General features: G+C 31.7%; 2 protein-coding genes across 2 annotated transcripts; one reads left to right on the top strand and one right to left on the bottom strand.

The window, feature by feature from the left end:
* Nucleotides 1–1361: 1361 nt before the first annotated feature.
* LOC137807281 (probable WRKY transcription factor 17) lies at nucleotides 1362–2992 on the bottom strand. Its single transcript, XM_068607842.1, has 3 exons — nucleotides 2175–2992; nucleotides 1969–2094; nucleotides 1362–1813 (listed from the first exon to the last, which is right to left on the bottom strand). Exons 1-3 carry the CDS (start codon nucleotides 2831–2833, stop codon nucleotides 1636–1638), a joined length of 963 nt encoding a protein of 320 aa, XP_068463943.1. The 5' UTR covers nucleotides 2834–2992; the 3' UTR covers nucleotides 1362–1635.
* A 10144-nt stretch (nucleotides 2993–13136) lies between these two features.
* Nucleotides 13137–16427, top strand: LOC137807280 (auxin efflux carrier component 2). The gene is made up of 6 exons (XM_068607841.1): nucleotides 13137–14621; nucleotides 14834–15110; nucleotides 15204–15289; nucleotides 15392–15549; nucleotides 15652–15728; nucleotides 15941–16427. The coding sequence occupies exons 1-6, from the start codon at nucleotides 13397–13399 to the stop codon at nucleotides 16005–16007; spliced, it is 1890 nt and encodes a 629-aa protein (XP_068463942.1). The 5' UTR covers nucleotides 13137–13396; the 3' UTR covers nucleotides 16008–16427.
* Nucleotides 16428–18365: the final 1938 nt, after the last annotated feature.

Raw genomic sequence — 18365 nt, 5'->3', positions numbered from 1 at the left:
AAGTGATGAATATAATTAATAATTAATAAAAATATAAATTCAGATTTATTAGGGATGGCAAAGCGATGCGGGCCATGCGGACTGACCGCGGCCCGCAGGTAAAAAACGCGGGGCGAGTTAACCTTTTCAACCCGCATTAGCCCGCGGCCCGCGCGGGCCAGCAGCGGGGCGGGCTGGCCCGCTAACCAGCAAGAAAAAAAAATGTCATTGTTTTAATGTGTGCAGATGACGGAGAAGATTATAATTATGAAAAAATAATGAAAGTTCTTCTAAGGCGACATCCAATGTTATTGAAATGGAAGAATGTCAATAATGTTTATGTTTAATGTTTTTTAATTAATGTTTATGTTTAATGTTTTGAAATTAGGTATGTTTAATGTTTTGGAAGTGGAAGAATAGTGATATTTTATATTTATCTTAATGTTTCATTTTTTTTATGTTTGACTATGTTTGAAAAGGAAGAAAAAAAAATTGGATTTGATAGTAACAAATATATAGGTTTAATTTGACAATTTTTTAACAACAAAATATAAAAAAAGTAATATTTAATTTTTAAAAAAAAATCGCGAGCCAACTCTAATGTGGGGCGGATCGGGAATTCTAACCCTCAATAACTTTGCGGAACGGACCAACCCGCCCTGCATTTTTGCGGGCCAGGTGCGGGGCGGGCCAATGTGGAGTGGACTGGCCCGCTTTGTCACCCTAAGATTTATATAGTATTTCTGTAAATTTATTTTATTTAAAAAGATATTTAAAAATGAAGGGAATAAAAATTCATTTTTTAGGAAATGAAAAACTAACAAATTCATATAATGCTTGATATTATTTTTACTTTAAATTAAGTGTAAGGAAATTACCGAAAGAAATTGTTAAGAAAATAAAATTGACACAATTTATTAAAGAATGAAACTAAATAAAAAAAGAAAATTTTTAAAAAAATGGCAAGAAGAAAAAAGCATATTTATCGGTGATATTTGTTTTGTTATATTTGAATAATATATATATCTTGAAATGTGTGAAAGCAGAAGACAGAGTGTGTTGATTTTACAATGCAACCCAAATATTGGAATCTGGTGGAGTGGGACCCACTGGCAGCATACTCCATAGACAAGTTACAGAGATTCTCCATTTCTCACTTCACCTTTGACTTTTTCTTTCACTCTCAACCCTCCTTTTCAACCCAATCGAATCTATACTTTTCTTTCAACTTGGATTTCATTACATTATATCTCACACCTCCCCAACAATATAATCCTACCTTTTAAATCCAACCAAAAACTATTTCTACTTTTATAAATATTAAGAATCATTTTTTCATTGCTCCAATGCATTCAGTGTGTCAATTAATTCAATTCAAAAGATAAAAAAAAACAAGTATAATTTATAAATTTTTGTCAAATTTACAAAAAAGTGCTTATCCTCTGCTAGAGGAGGACTCTTCTGGTCCACAAAGGTCACAACCAACAAAGCAAAAGTTGACTTTGCTTCTTTTCTTTACTTTGCCTTGCTTGCAAGAACTTCCTTTCTTTTTCCCCACTGTTACACCACCGTTACAACTTCCTCGGTTAATTGCAAACAGCGGCTATCACTCATCACTGTCGGTTTCGGTTTCTAAGTTTCCGATCTACCACTCGCTTAAACAGCCTGAGCACCGAAAGCAACTGCAGCGGTGGCGGCGGTTTCCGGCAGACGCGGCTGCGGATGACGGTGCTCTCCCTCGTAGGTAACGATGAGCATGTTGGGGTCATCCTGGGCCCGCTCCACGTGCTTCCTCGCCGGACACCCTCGCACGCTACTGCACTTGTAGTACCCTCTGCCATTACAAAAAAGAATAATTAATCTCCGACAAATGTTAAAAATAAAATAATTATATCATTCGAGGGTTCCAAAGTTGAAAGGGGTGGAGATTGATGTTTGACTTTGACGGATTCAACAATATTACAGAAGGGTAGGAGTAAAAAAAAATACCGTGGGTAGGGTGATCCCTTGATGGGTTTTTGACCATACTTTCTCCAGGAGTACTCGTCCACAGGGATATCGGCGATCTTCGAACTCACCGCCGGCACTCGAATCATTCGTTTCAGACGGGATTTCCTGATGAAAGGCAAAAACAAAATCATTAATTTTATTGTTTAGTTTGAAATTTATTAAAATGGGTGTGAAATGAATTTTACCTTCTCTTGGAGCAATGACAGTTGGCGGAGGATGAGGCTTTCCCGGCGGAGAGGGTGGCGTCGTGACACCTTTTGCGGTGGGATGAGGAGAGAGGAGGCTTCCCGGAGGAGAGGATGGCGGGGCCGATCTTGCCGTCGGAGACGCTTCCGTCGGCCGTGATGGAGGACATGAAGGAGGAGGTGGTGGTGGAGATGGGAGGGGATATGGTAAAGGTGGTGTCTTTGGTCTTGGAGTATTGAGAGACCGAGAAATCCGTGGAAGAAGGGTTGGGATTGGGAATAGACTTGACCTTAGGGTTTGCAAAATGAAGAGCGGGTTTTTGAGTGTGAGGTTGCGGTGGAGAAGGAAGAGAGGGGGAGGGAGAGGGATGGGAAGGTGCGCGACGAAAGCGAGCGTGACCGGTGCGATTCAACAAGTTGATGACTTGTTTGAACTTGGAGACAGTGAAGTCGGTGATTTCCGTGCAGTCAAGGTGGTTGAGATTAAGACGGCGGTGGTGTGTGGAAGAAGAGGAGGCGGCGGAAGAAGAAGAAGGGATTTGAGAGGAAAGGACACGAATGAGATGCTCCATACTTTTCAACCCAGCGGAAGCTGCTTCTTCAATGGCTGTTTGTTCTTCCATCCTAATCTTGGGAAGGGCTTCAAGATCTAGTGGCATGGAGGGTTGGAGAGTTTGGTGTTGGTTTGGTGTTGGTTTGGTTTTGATGGGAGAGAGGAGAAGGGGAAAGGGGTTGGTTATAAAAGAGAGGGTGGATGAGAAAGTCAACTAAGTTTCGTCAATGGAAGCGTGGATATTGGTTGGACTTTGCTTTTGCATGCAAATTGAAGTAATGGGTAGAATAATGTTGTTTAGAAATAAGTTTTTTATTCCACCAATACCATTATTCATTATCAATACAAAAAAAGGTGTGCCGCGACAAAACACAATGTTTACTTACTGTAAAGCTTCAAAGGAGGACTTGGTGGTGTGTCCCACCACTCACCACTTCTTTCTTGGTTGGAAGCCCCAGGGAAGTTCCCAACCCAACTCAACAATTCAATCTTTACCATACAAAATTTAAATTCAAATGCAAAATAAATCATCACCGCCAACCCACACACTCCTCTTCATTAATTCATTTCCCTTCCTTCATACTTACACATTCATATCAATTCCAAAGTTGAAACTACGGGGGAAGACAATGAAGAGATATTATCTTCTTTTGTTCTGTTTCTCTCTTTGTTAGCATACCATTAATTTATGGAAAGACCACACTATATTACGTAGAGTCTTGTCATTTTCAAGCGCATTCATGCACTTACTGTACTCAATTAATATTGAAAATGTTTATTATCGACCACTTCGTTTTTATTATTATTATTAGAAATTTGAGATGAGAAGGACAATAAATAAGTTATGTTTGATAAGTTTCTGAATTTGGCTTTTGAGGTTTATCGAGAATGAAGATTGTTCCTTGAAAAGTGAAGAGGGTATTTTGTTGTTGACTTGCAGAGACTTTGGCATTAATTAGTTAGCGTATACGTATAGCACCGAGTGCATTCCAGTAATAAAATATAGTATAAAATGATATGGATCTCCTCGGAAGTTTCGCCCTTTAGCTTTTCCATTTTTGTCTTTTTGTCAATGGTTGACCATCTCTCTATGGTGATCGCAACTAAATGAACTTTAATTTTGAAGTTTAGCGTGGATTCCCAATACGATGAAAAAAGTAATGCGTGCAGTTTCAATAAAGGAGAAAAAAAAAAGTAACAAAGATTACTCAACTTGATTCCTTGTGTTAGGTCAATGCCTACTTTGGTCAGCCACAACACCCATGAAAATAAACATTATCATGGTGTTTACCCTAAAAAAATCATGTCCGAATCTCTTTGTCACTCTAATTCAACTCATAGGGGAATATAATAGAAATATTTTATTCTTGATGGTTTTAAAATATGCAAATTAACACCGTAGAAAGTAATAGGCATTTGATTTGATCTGGATAGTTGATATTTAATAGGAATTTATTCTATGATAATATTTCTATTATATGCTAATAACTAATATGCTTTTAGGAGCACATGTACACTATCTCCATTCTATTAAAGAAAAGAGGAATAATTGAGAGGTGGGAGATGGCATCTAACTTTTGTTTTTTGGTCAACAAGATGGCATCTAATAGAATAGCCAGAGTCTGTGACGCTGGTGAGGAGTTGAAGCCCAACGTACAAAACTTCATTAAACTTTGGTTGACATTTACGATCATTGTTTTAATATAACCAACAATGTTGTGTTCAACGTTTTTCTGCAATGTTTTCTTTCTTCATCATTTCTTGCAACCCTGGACAAAACTAGAGCTTTCTGCTTTCCTCAATTCATGGGTTAGTTAACATGGACCCTCATTTATGGCTTCATCGTACGGTGGTTGACCTACGATACAACATTTCAAATAAATCAGTTTATTGGGAGACTTTATTTTAAAACACAACACTATATTCTAATCAATCACTTTCTTAAAAAAAGTCATCTCTCAAAATACTATTTCCATTAATATATTTAATTCATATTTAATAATCTATAAAATATTTTATGAAAAGTATGTGAACAAATAAATATATAAAAATGAAGCGCAGATAGAAAAAAGTTTCTAGGTTTAATTTCATGTAAAATATATTTGCCAAATTTACCATAGAAGTTTTTTCCCTCTATTTTAGTATCATATTTTATTTTTTACTTTTTTACTTTTTACTCATGTGTTAATGTATAACGACATGTTAAATGTAATATTTTTGGAAATAGAAAAATATGACGTAAATTTATGTATTAAAATATAACATGCCGGTTTGTTGTTGCATATTTAATAGATAAAAAAATACAGAAAAATTGAAAATATAATAAAAAAGTATGCGAAATAATAAAATTTATAAAATGATGGTAATTGGGTTATAAAACATGCTATTAAACTAGGTTGTTAGGAGAAAGTAACTTTCCTAAGAATATATATACACACCTTTTATCATAGAGAACAAAAGTAAGGTAAAATAAAAATGTTTTATATTCCTACATATTAATGATGTTTTAACGAAACTTATGTATATTTTCAAGTTCACTTTCCTAAAATTAATTAATTTTGATGTTCTCGAAAAACATTAAATAAAGGAAGAGTAAATTACTATAATGCCCAGGTAGAATTTATAGTTTCAACGAAAATCTGAAGACGTGGGAAGAGTATTCAAAGCGCCATAAGATTCATATTCAGAATTAGGTCAGAAAGAAAAAAGCAGAACACGGAGGTTAACAATGGCTGCACCTCACAGTCAGTCAATGGTTAACAACTATCTTTTCAGAAATTACATTAATTTGAATGATGGTACCTCCTAATAGAAAGTGTTATACGAATTTCACTGTTGTTAATAAAAAACTAAACTACAAATTTCACTTTTATCAAATATTCCCTATAATTAGTTTATTATATAAAGGTGTAAACTTACAAAATAGGGCTAGTTAAAGTGGTAATCCACCATAACACATCTTATTTAACTTAATCCATTTAGGAGTTTTGATTACGGATTATTAATACGTGGGTGGATCAATTAACTATTTTAAAACATTATGTCAAATATTATTTGCACCTTCTTAACATTATTGATTTAACAGTTTTATTAATGTCACATGTAATAGCATTATCATGATTTCACCGCTGTTAAATTTAATGAATGAAATTACAATAAAGACCAAATATATAACAAATTAAGAGAAGAAACTGTAGACAGAAAATAAAGAAAAAAACCAAAAACATTTTTATTTTATAAAAACTACAAAGTTAATCAAACCTATACAAATGGAGATATTAGTTTTTGGATGTTTTACTTAAAAGATAATTTAACTTTACTGTTTTATTAATTCATGTTTATTATTATTATTATTATATTTCTATCAATTTTATATTAGATGTTTCTAAGTTTTTGTAAAAAATAATTTTCTAGTTCTTCAATAGTTTTTCTTTTATTACCCAATAATTTTTTATTTTATTGTTGGGCTTGCACACTCGTCCATTAACCCATGGATTAAGTGGTTAAAGAAGGACCGAGCAAACTTGATCTTCACTCCCAAATTTCTCAATTTCAGCCCAATTCATTATGGGTCTGAACCAATACTTTAAGGTAATTTCTCCCTCCACCATATCAATTTCAGCATGCACCCAATCACTCTAGAAAATGACAAAAATATCCCTCCTAAATGACGAAAATAACCTTACACAAAAATAGAAAAATTATTTTTGAAACTTTTATTTGAAATATTTTGGATTTCAATTTTCGGAATATATTTTTGAATTCTGAAATTTTTTATCCAGAATGTATTCTTAGTTTTGTGTTCATAATTTTTTGTCCAGCATGTATTTTTCTATTTCTCAATTATAATTATTATTTTGGATTTTTTAATTTGGAATAAGGGTAGTTTTGAAAATTTAAAAAATTGATATGGTGAAGGTTAAAATTTATATGGTGCAGGAGGGTAGTTTTGGAAATTTAAAAAATTGATGTGGTGGAAGTTAAAATTGATATGGTGCAGGAGGGTAGTTTTGGAAATTTAAAAAATTGATATGGTGGAGGTTAAAATTGATATGGTGCAGGAAGAATTTGCCATACTTTAAACTTAAGCAAATAGATTGCTGTACCCAATGATTTTAGATCATTTTATAGATGATTTTAGATTTCTATTCAATTAATTTTTGAGATTTTAAAATTATATTTTACTTTGGAATTGAAAATTTAGAATTTCAAAAATATATTCTAAAAAAGAAAATTTTGAAATAAATTTTTGTGTTCTGAAAATGAAATTTCGAAATAGAATTAAAGAACTAAAATTACATCATGAAAAAACAATTATATAATACAAAAAATATATTCCGGCAAAAAAATTATAAAAAAAATTAGAAATATATTCTAAAAAACTATAAACGGCTTTTTGATTATTTCACGTACCTTAGTGATTGAGTGCAGGTCTAAGCTTATTAAGCTCAAGGCACAATTTGATGATTAAAAAAATGGTATCTTTAGACAAAAATTAAGTAAAGTTTTGACTATAAATGATCTTTTTCACACAAAATAAAGCAATCAAGCATATACACATTCTATAGTTATAGGGGAAAAAAATTCAATTAGGGATATGCCATTTCTAGTGGTTTTGGGTGTAGAATGGTATACGAAAAAAATGATTATGTTTTTTTCAACGATTCTTTTAGACTCTTTAGAATGTTAATTTCTTTTTTTTAATAAAGAGTGCTTTTAAATTTTATTTTGACTGTTCGCTTGCATAATAAATGTAAAGAAAAAAATATCTTAATAACAAAACAAGTTGAGTTTTAAAATAAAAATATGAAAAAGATTAAAAGCTAAAACTAATGAAAATATTTGAAAAATAAATAAAAATATATTGGAAGTGATTTTGAAAAGGTATAAATTTAGGATAAATTTAATGTTTCTAATCAATTAATTAACTAAATAACGTCTTAATCCTAGTTAGTGAGTTAGTGAATTGAATATGGTGAAAAGAAATCTACCAACATTCTTTTAGAATACAGTATCCAATATACTATGGAGCCTACTATCATAAAACCAACAGTAGCACAAGAATTTCTGGGCAAAAATGAAGGATCCATTGCTGACAAGCATATAAACCTTTATGAAACGGTGAAGTAAGACATCAAAAGCCATTGAGAAAGCTACACACCCTCCTGCTAATAGAATCTTTCAACTCTGCTCTATTGTGAAAGTATATGCAACAGTTTTGCCTCATTAGTTTCCACAATGAGATCTTTATCACCACACAAAAATAAGATTGTGAACACATTTTCTTCACATCTAATATTTCATATTGAAAAAATTTATAGAATCGATGAGACACAAGCGAACGATAGTAATAAGATAATAGATAATATAATAACTACATGTTTTTTTTATGTGTGATATTATGTTAAAACTCATGAGCAAAACAATTTATCATTTGTATTTGTTTGAGTTAAGTTGGATTGAAAAAAAAATATTTTTTTAAAATGTAAGTTAAATTTACTAATCTCGATCTCTCGAAAGACATCTCATCCAAGACTCTAAACCAAATAAAAAAGTTTGAAACACCATTGACAATTTTCATTCAAACCGCGTGCACTCTCTTTATTTCCTCACAATAAATACTTTATTTCTCATATCATATGCCTAGTCTACACTAATTGTCACTTTGCTCATAATTTTTTCCTCACATGACTACGATAATTTTTACTTTGGTCATATGGGTACAATAATAACAATGCTCAAAGATTATCTGCCAATTAAGTTTAAATTCAAACTTAATATTCATTAGTGTGGGTGGAGGTTGTCACATATTCACAATTCCTATTTAATAGATCCCTACTCCCCTAACATTCAACCATGTCGAGCTTCATGTTTCTTTAGCTTTGTCAATTTTTTGAAGTACTTAGGTGTGTTAGTTTACTTGAAAAAATAATTTCTCTCTTTACATATTAATATAATTTTATATATGAATATTCTTTAAAAATATTATGAATATTTTTCTATAAATACTTATGAATATTCTATATTGTATTATGTATGAATAACTTTTTAAGATTTTTTAAGATGTTATAAATATTTTTCTATTATACTTCTTTTAATCTTATAAATATTTTACTATGATACTATATATGAATATTTTTATATTATATTACTATATTTCAATATGCACTACAAAGAAAATCATAGAATAGAAATCAATTTTATAAACAAAAAATAATTAGTTGTTATAGTGACTAAATTAGAAATTATTTTAGAAACTAAAAAAATTTGTTTTCTAAATTAGTTTATAGTATTGTTAAATAGTTTCTAAATTGGTATCTAATTAGCTACTAAGGTTTTAACTATCAATGATTTAGATTCTAAATTTGGTAGCAAAAATCTTGTTTGTTAATTAGATACCAATTTAGAAATCATTTAACAATAATCGAAACTAATTTAGAAACAAAAAAAAAAATTTAGTCTGTAAAATTGGTTTTTATTTCATGATTTTCTTGTAGTGATATTTTCTCGGACAATATTATATAAATATTTTTATATTTTTCTTTTAGTTATGAATGTTCTATATTGTATTATCTATGAATAACTTTTTAAGATGTTATAAATATTTTTTATTATATGTTTTTAATCTTATAAATATTTTACTATGATATTATATATGAATATTTTTATATTATATTACTACATATCAATATTTTTTTTCATATAGTATTTTTACGTTACATTATACATAAATAACTTTATATTTTTATATTATTTATGAATATTTTATATTATATTATACATGAATAATTTTTTTTTGAATATTTTGCTATGATATTATATATGAATATTTTTATATTATATTACTATATATAAATATTTTTTTTGGTCTTAGTCGTATTTTTACATTATATATATAAATGAATATTTTTATTTTATATTATTACTTATTAATATTTTATATTATATTATATATGAATATTTTTTTTTGTCCACTTGCTTCACTTACACTACAAAAAAAATCATGAAATAGAAACCATTTTTTAGAAACCAAAATAATTAGTTGCAATAGTAACTAAATCAGAGACCATTTTAGAAACTAAAAAAAAAATTGATTTCTAAATTAGTTTCTATTATTATTGTTAAATAGTTTCTAAATTGGTATCTAATTAGCAACCAAGGTTTTTGCTACCAAATTTAGAAACTATTTAACAATAATAGAAACTAATTTAGAAACCAATTTTTTTTAGTTTCTAAAATGGTCTCTAATTTAGTTACTATTGCAACTAATTATTTTGGTCTCTAAAAATTGATTTCTATTTCATGATTTTTTTGTAGTGTTATCGTATAATTGTTGTTTAAACATGCTTTGTTTTAGCTACACTCACATGTTGTGGCAACTAGACAAAGTCAAATTTACAGAAAGGATATGAGAGGACAGACTGATCGATACTAGCCACAATATCATGTCGCATGGATAGTTATGTGGAATGACCATCATAATAATCGTCTAATTCAGTGAAATTAGTTTAACGGAAATGGTCATTTGCATGACAAGTCAACATATATGCAATGGTACATCAACCATACTATCCGCTACATCTTGCTTATACAGTCATCATTTGATGACGTTCAATTAAAAAATTATTTATTATTTTTCATTGACTCATCTAAAATTAACACATATTTTCAAAACAGTATGATATGCCACAAGAGACTACATAACCTCACTATCAACATCATGTCGGGTCTTCTTCTCAAGTTGAATTGTTTCAACAACAATCTTTTCGTCCGCCAGGTGTTCACCTGACTCAGTGTTACCATGACCCTCATATGCCTACAATCCAATGTCATCCATGCAGTATTATCGACCAACAATGCCTTCACAGGTGTTCGGAAATCAGAGTGAGCACAATGAAGTTGAAGACACTTACGATGACATTCTACCTCCGACTCCTCCTACCGTTCCAATCGAACAATAACCACAAGGACAACGTCGAAGACAACGAAGAAGACCACCTCGTGGCACAACTTCTCATAAATGACAACTTTTCCTACATTCCTATTTTCTAATCATGTATAAATTGTACTTATTTATCATTTTATAAATATTGTTTAAATGCTACCCCTTTCATTTATAATTGTATCAACTATAAACACTACTTTACAAACATAATTTCAAATTTTTTAAAATAACAAAATTATTTAATTTTAACAATATTTAAAAAGTACTAAATATTTTATATTTATTACACAACCTATTTTTAATCAAACTTAATTTAAGGGAACATTGTTTTTTTGTCAAAACAAAATTTAGTTTTAATTTTTTAATATTATTTATCTATAAAATACAAATTTTCACAACATTCTTATTCACTTCATGTAATTTTAAACAATTTTTAAATTATTATTATATACATTTTTAAATTTTAAAAATATTAATTATTTAAAAATAATTCAACCGAACTTGACAACCGAATTAACAATTTTAATTTAGATAAAATACACCGAAGCTGTCAATCAAGTGTCCGATTTCTTCACAATTTATTTAAACTGAAGTTGTCAAATTCTTACACCATTGACAACTTTGACTTAGAAATGTCTATTTCTGTAATTTTTTCTGATTTTTTCATTTGTGTAATTTTTAAAGTGAATTGTACCATTTTGATAAATTTTCTCACTAATATTTTGTTTTAATATACAAAATTTACTTAAGTATCGAAATATCTTTATAAGAAGAGATTCACTGAAAAAAAAAAAGTTGGGAAAAAAAGAAGGGAAAACATCACAAATAACCAAAGAAAGAGTGTGTGGAGAAGTGAATTGTTGAGATGAAGTTTGATGTTATCCTGTCCGTGCAATAATAACTAGAAATGAGACAATTAAAGAAACAAGGCAATGGAAGTATTGCGGACTAATGGTAAAACTACAACTGGTATTAACCATGAAAAATCATTTGTAATAAAAATAAAATATACTCAGACTAAAAAACCCAACCTGCGAAGGATGATTAGAACTTTGGTCTTGGATGAATTGCTACATTCATTAGTGAAATAAAGAAAAATTAAGTGGTGAAGTCATTCAGACTCACAGTATGACATATAAAAATTAGAGAAACCCTAAGAATTAATTAGAATGGGAGAGAAGGCATGAATGTTGAGCACATGGTTTGTACTTGTTTTGTTTAGGCAGTACAGAGTGATTGAACCGTTGGGTTCTCTGTAATATCCAAAATGGAATAAGCTCATTTATGTGTGAATCTTCTACACATCCCACTATACCATTAAAAAAATAACACTCTCGCTCAAAGATCTTTGCTGCTACCGCAGATCACTGAATGTGGCCTAACTCACATGTGCATCAACGACTACAATGGCGCCGAGATAGGCTTATAAAGAAATACTTCATACCAAATCCAAAACCCTTTCATTCTCACTACATTTAACCCACTTCACCTTTTTTTTTTAATTATCGCTCTACTTTCTTTAATTAACCAGGTCATCTTTTTATTTATTTATGAAGATTTAAAGTGTTGTTGCAACTGCTGACGATACTTCTGAATAATGGTATTTTCACAACTCTTATTTTATATAATCACTACTTAATAACTTTATTATAATAATATAATATTTTAAAATAGTCTATTCATATTATTATTATATCATTGTAACGAGTTGTGAAGTAATTATTATAGGAAATAACTAAAGGTTGTCAAAATATTTTTATTTTTTTTTCATTTAGGTAAACATTAAATTTTAGGTTTATATAAGTTTTATCTTTCAATCTTCACAGAATAAAATGTCGAGAAAAAACTTTATAAAAGTATAATAAAGTTTTTTTTATACGATTTTCACATAAAAACAAGTTAATCGAGTGTTTTTGTTTTTATAATTTTCTCTTTACACAAAAGGGAACAAAATATTTGAATGCAAATAATATTTTTAATTCAATATATTTCTTTCTTTCTTTTACATGAAAACTAACTTTACATATTTAGCATGTGATATTTTGAAATAACTTTGAATAATATAGTATTAATTATATGTATTTAAGGAAGACTAAATGTTTATACACTACAAAAAATTCCTGAAATAGAAATTTTTAGAAATAAAATATAATTAATTGCTATAATGATTAAATTATAGACCAGGTTAATTATTTTTTGTCTCTAAATAATTTTCTTGTAGTGATAGAAAATATATTTTAAAAGATTTAATCTTTGTAAATCAATTCATGATTTTCTTGTAGTAGAGATCGAAAATATATTTTAAAAGATTTAATCTTTCAAAGAAATAGAGTAACGATAGGTTGATACCATCCAAAGAAATTACTTTTATTTTACAACTCAATATATTATTACTTTAATTATATTTAATATAAAATTAATATATATTATTATAGTAGACGGTAAAATGGGATTATGTTGTCTTATGTCACTTTCAGAAATCATAGAAGAAATCGCATCTAATTAATTATTGATCTAGATGGCACTTTTTTTGAAAAAAATAGCAACCTAGACATGTCTATAAGAGAGGACTACTAATGGGTTTAAGCCTATTGGCCTTGTTTCTGGTGAGAGGTCCTTAATTTCAGTCATGTTTCCTTGTTTTCCAGCTTAAACGCTACCCTACAAAACCTCTCATAACTCTCTTTTTGTCTAGATTGACCTAGCTACAACCCTGCGTTAACCATGATAACCGTTAAGGATATTTATGATGTTTTCGCGGCTATTGTGCCCCTGTACGTGGCTATGATATTAGCATATGGTTCAGTTCGGTGGTGGAAAATTTTCACACCTGATCAGTGTTCAGGTATAAACCGCTTTGTCGCCGTGTTCGCAGTTCCACTGCTTAGTTTCCACTTCATCTCCTCCAATGACCCTTATGCTATGAACTACCACTTCATAGCAGCTGATTGTCTTCAAAAAGTTGTCATTCTGGGTGCTCTCTTTCTATGGAACACCTTCACAAAACATGGCAGCCTAGACTGGACCATCACCCTGTTCTCTCTTTCCACTCTTCCAAACACCCTTGTCATGGGGATCCCTCTATTGAAGGCCATGTATGGGGACTTTTCAGGGAGCCTCATGGTTCAAATTGTGGTGTTGCAAAGTGTCATATGGTACACTCTCATGTTGTTCTTGTTTGAATATAGAGGTGCCAAACTCCTCATAACGGAACAGTTCCCTGAGACTGCAGGCTCCATCACCTCCTTCAGGGTTGACTCAGATGTTGTCTCACTCAATGGTAGGGAGGCACTGCAAACTGATGCTGAGATAGGAGAAGATGGAAAGCTCCATGTGGTGGTTAAGAGATCAGCAGCTTCTTCCATGATATCTTCCTTCAACAAATCCCATTTAACTTCTATGACTCCTAGAGCATCTAATCTCACTGGGGTTGAGATCTATTCCGTTCAGTCATCAAGAGAACCAACCCCAAGAGCTTCAAGTTTCAATCAAACAGACTTTTATGCCATGTTTGCAAGCAAGGCACCGAGTCCAAAGCATGGCTACACAAACAGTTTCCAGAGTAACAGTGGTATTGGTGATGTTTACTCGCTGCAATCTTCCAAGGGGCCAACACCAAGGACTTCTAACTTTGAAGAGGAGATGTTGAAGATGCAGAAAAAGAGAGGCGGGAGGAGCATGAGTGGAGAGTTGTTTAATGGAGGTTTGGTTTCTTCTTACCCACCTCCTAATCCAATGTTTTCAGGGTCTACAAGCGCTGGTGGCCCAAAAAAGAAAGATACTGCCGCTGCTGCACCTAACAAGGAGTTACACATGTTTGTTTGGAGTTCAAGTGCATCACCAGTTTCCGAGGGAAATTTGAGGCATGCAGTTAATAGAGCTGCCTCTACCGACTTTGGGACTGTTGATCCTTCTAAGGCTGTTCCACACGAAACTGTTGCTTCCAAAGGTAACCCCAAAATCATATATCAAAATATCTCAAGCACTCAAAGTCCTCTTCTTTTTTGTTCCTCGTCTTTTACTTAGATGTAATGCATTGAATTATAGTTGCCTATGCATTCTTTTTAAAATTTATGTCAAAAAGTAGGGTTAATTTGCAATCCGATGGACTTTGTTACAGAGGCATTGCCATCGATTTTAAATGTGCGATTTTGCATGCAGCTGTTCAAGAATTGATTGAGAACATGAGTCCTGGTCGTAGAGGGAGCGGAGAGAAGGAGCTTGAAATGGATGAGGGAGCCAAATATCCCACAAGTGGATCTCCATACACCAGCCAGAAGAAGGTGGATTTGGAAGGCAATGCAAACAAAAACCAACAGATGCCACCTGCAAGTGTCATGACAAGACTCATCCTCATCATGGTCTGGAGAAAACTCATAAGAAATCCTAATACCTACTCTAGTCTTTTGGGACTCGCATGGTCTCTCATATCATTTAGGTATACATGAATTTCAAAGTGAAGAAAAATGTTTACTTTTCGCCGTTGCTGTCACTTACTAATCCTTTAATTTGCTTATGTGCATGCATGCAGGTGGCACATTGAAATGCCAACTATTGTAAAAGGTTCCATCTCAATACTGTCTGATGCTGGTCTTGGAATGGCCATGTTCAGTCTAGGTACTTGTTCCCTTTATTTATTTATTTTTCTCCTTTCTGTCAACACTGTCATATATACGTGTATGGGAAATTTTGTAATATAATTCACTTAATTGTAATCAGGTCTGTTCATGGCATTACAACCCAAGATCATTGCCTGTGGAAAATCTGTGGCAGCATTTTCTATGGCTGTAAGGTTCTTGACAGGTCCAGCTGTTATTGCTGCAACCTCCATAGGCATTGGACTCCGTGGAGTTCTTTTGCATATTGCAATTGTCCAGGTGAAATGAAACCTTCTTTAATTAACTATCTATTATAATCAAAGTCTATAGAGTTATTGTTATTAATTCTTAGTTGTTTATGATATGGCCTATGTATTGCAGGCTGCCCTTCCCCAAGGTATCGTTCCCTTTGTGTTTGCCAAAGAATACAATCTCCACGCAGATATACTTAGCACTGCGTAAGTGTCTTTTTTTTCTTTCTTTCTCCACTCTCGTATGTTTCTTATTTGGTTTAATTAATGACTTCTATATTCCTGATCTGATAAATGTTTAATCTTTTAATAACTTTTCCCTTTTAAAATTTTGAATGTAAGGTTGGTTCACAAAGTTGTAAAGAAAATTTATTAGATGCAGATGATTATAAATTAAAGAGAGATTGCAAATTGTGCAGGGTTATATTTGGAATGCTGGTTGCATTGCCCATAACCATACTCTACTACGTGCTGCTTGGACTCTAATCTATCTTGGGAGGCAGAAGGAATAGAAAAGAAGTGTGATGCTGTAACTGTACGTACTACGTTAACCCAAGGTCGATCACGCTCAAGCGGGGTGGATGAAGGGAAATGTAGAAGATATTTGATTTTAGATGTTAGAGAGGGAAAGAGAAATTATATATAGTATATAGTAGAATGCTATATATATTAATTATTTATGGTTCATAAGAAAGTTTGGGTTTGAATTCTTCCAAATTTCTTAGCCCACTCTGAATTCTCTCTATTTGTTAATGGAAAAATCTTTTAGTTAGGTAGGAAAGCAAGAGATTACAACCTACGAGATCAATATTTTTATGTTGTTTTTGGTGACACTAATATCAGTGTAGCAACTCGCTCGTATTTTTTCTTCTTTCGTGGATATGAAATTCAATCTTTAAACTTACACATTCAGCATTTTTCTATACGTTGGAGTTGGGGACTTCTGAATGAGCTAGCATTTATGCTCCCTTTCAACCTCACAGAAAAGAAACACATTAGGTATCTAAGATTTTAATTTTCGAAGAGTTGACTTTCAAATTCCTTCATTGATCAGAAAATTTTCTTATCAATTTAATAGAAGATTCTCAATTGAAGATTCGAACTATGAGGGCAACCGTATCACGAACTATTGCAGAAATTAAACTTCCTCATCAAACAAATTTCTAAAAGGCATAGACCCTATTTGCACGCAATAAATATACGGATCATCACATAATACGTCATATTAAACTTATATATTCTGATTTTTTTAAGAATATAAGTTCTACGAGAGAATTCTATATAACGTTGCATGTATCGAGGAAGGAACAATGCAATTAACAGCATTACATACGCATGGTGTTGTACTATATATATATATATATAGTTGTCAATATTGACGAGTAGATCGAAGATCAAAAGCAGGGTGGCTTCAGTGCATCGTTCCAGTGGTTGCCTTTTCCAAAAAAGTTTGGTTACTGTCCTTGGGATCCTGTTCAACATAATAAATACTGAAAACTTCACGTGACTTACAACGGATATGATAAACGACTCAAATTGGAGCAAAATTCTTAATTCATAGGTTACCCTTTTATTAATTATTGGCCTAGGTGTTTGAGATACATACCAAAAGTTTCAATATTGTCTTGTTCTGAGCCATTATTCATGTCAGTTAATGGTGCATCCAATGAATGATATGCCCCGACAACTTTGGCGATTAAGTAATCGCCACATCGTTATAGTTATACTTAATATGACTATTAGCATCAGAGTCGTGAAGAATTTCTTCTGCTATTTACAAAGAGTTGCATAGATGCTATGGATCTAACATTATTCTTATTAACTTTTTTACATGTATATGAAAAAGAAAGTTTAGTATTTATTATATAAATATTCATTGGAAGAAAAAGTAATAAAAGGAGTCTGTTGGCTGAATTTGAGCATTACTTCACTGGTTGACCAAAGAAACTTTCTTGGAAATTACAGACAGCACTTAAAGCCATGTCATCTGACAATTTGATTAAAAACCATAATCCCGAGTAGATACTTATGAATTTATGAGAGGAATAAAAAGAATCATTTGTGTTTGAAACATGACAAGAAAAATCCATTAATCAAACTAATGAGATTAGATCAGAAACATGACATGTGCTTAGGTTCCTTACAATTTGATGAAATGATCTTGATCTCCTCCCCATTAGGGTCATCCTGTGCGTGTGCCACGATAGGGTTTAAGAAACATACAAGCACCGTAATGGTAGATTAAGAAGAAGTGGTTTTCCATATTAGTTTATTTTTGAGATTAACACGTTGTATTGGTCAATGATCACGTGGAACTCCAAAGGGGTGTCTTGTCTCACACTTATTTCCAATGTGGAAACTAACATATTGGAATTGGCAGTGTTGCACATGAAGGTTGTCCCAGTTGGTGGAACCTTTCAGACATTTGTTGAATAAAATAAGTATTCGAACAGTTTGTGTAGACAGTAGAGAGAACATAATGCATCCAGTGACAGCGAGAGTTCTGGCCTAATGGGGAAATCCTAATTGGTTTATTTGTTGGTCTGTGGGTGTTTCTTTGTTTGTGTGTTATGTAAATCAATTTTAGGCCAAGTGAATTGCATTATTTGTGCTTCTCAATGAGTGCAGCAATGTTTACTCCTCTTGGACTAAGCTATTCATTCAACTACAAATCCTGATTTTGGAAGGTCTATGTCATCAAATCCCAGATATTGTTATTATTATTAATTATTAAGTAATCAATATATAACTTTTTCAGCAGACAAATGCACTGTCTCTAAGCAAAACCTGCCATGAATATATGTATATTCAAATTTTCAAATATAACCATTTTCATCAGTTCAT

Source organism: Phaseolus vulgaris, chromosome 3, assembly GCF_000499845.2.
Source record: "Phaseolus vulgaris cultivar G19833 chromosome 3, P. vulgaris v2.0, whole genome shotgun sequence".
In the NCBI taxonomy this organism is placed as follows: Eukaryota; Viridiplantae; Streptophyta; class Magnoliopsida; order Fabales; family Fabaceae; genus Phaseolus; species Phaseolus vulgaris.
This window is presented reverse-complemented; position numbering and strand designations above follow the sequence as displayed.

Bases quoted from the DNA above. Each gene is read 5' to 3' on its own strand.
- LOC137807281 (XM_068607842.1), bottom strand. From the start codon at position 2,833: ATGCCACTAGATCTTGAAGCCCTTCCCAAGATTAGGATGGAAGAACAA. The intron at 2,095-2,174 runs GTAAAATTCATT...GCCTTTCATCAG, and splicing joins TGTCATTGCTCCAAGAGAAG to GAAATCCCGTCTGAAACGAA. The intron at 1,814-1,968 runs GTATTTTTTTTT...TTGTAATGGCAG, and splicing joins AAGGGATCACCCTACCCACG to AGGGTACTACAAGTGCAGTA.
- LOC137807280 (XM_068607841.1), top strand. From the start codon at position 13,397: ATGATAACCGTTAAGGATATTTATGATGTTTTCGCGGCTATTGTGCCC. The intron at 14,622-14,833 runs GTAACCCCAAAA...TTTTGCATGCAG, and splicing joins CGAAACTGTTGCTTCCAAAG to CTGTTCAAGAATTGATTGAG. The intron at 15,729-15,940 runs GTAAGTGTCTTT...CAAATTGTGCAG, and splicing joins GCAGATATACTTAGCACTGC to GGTTATATTTGGAATGCTGG.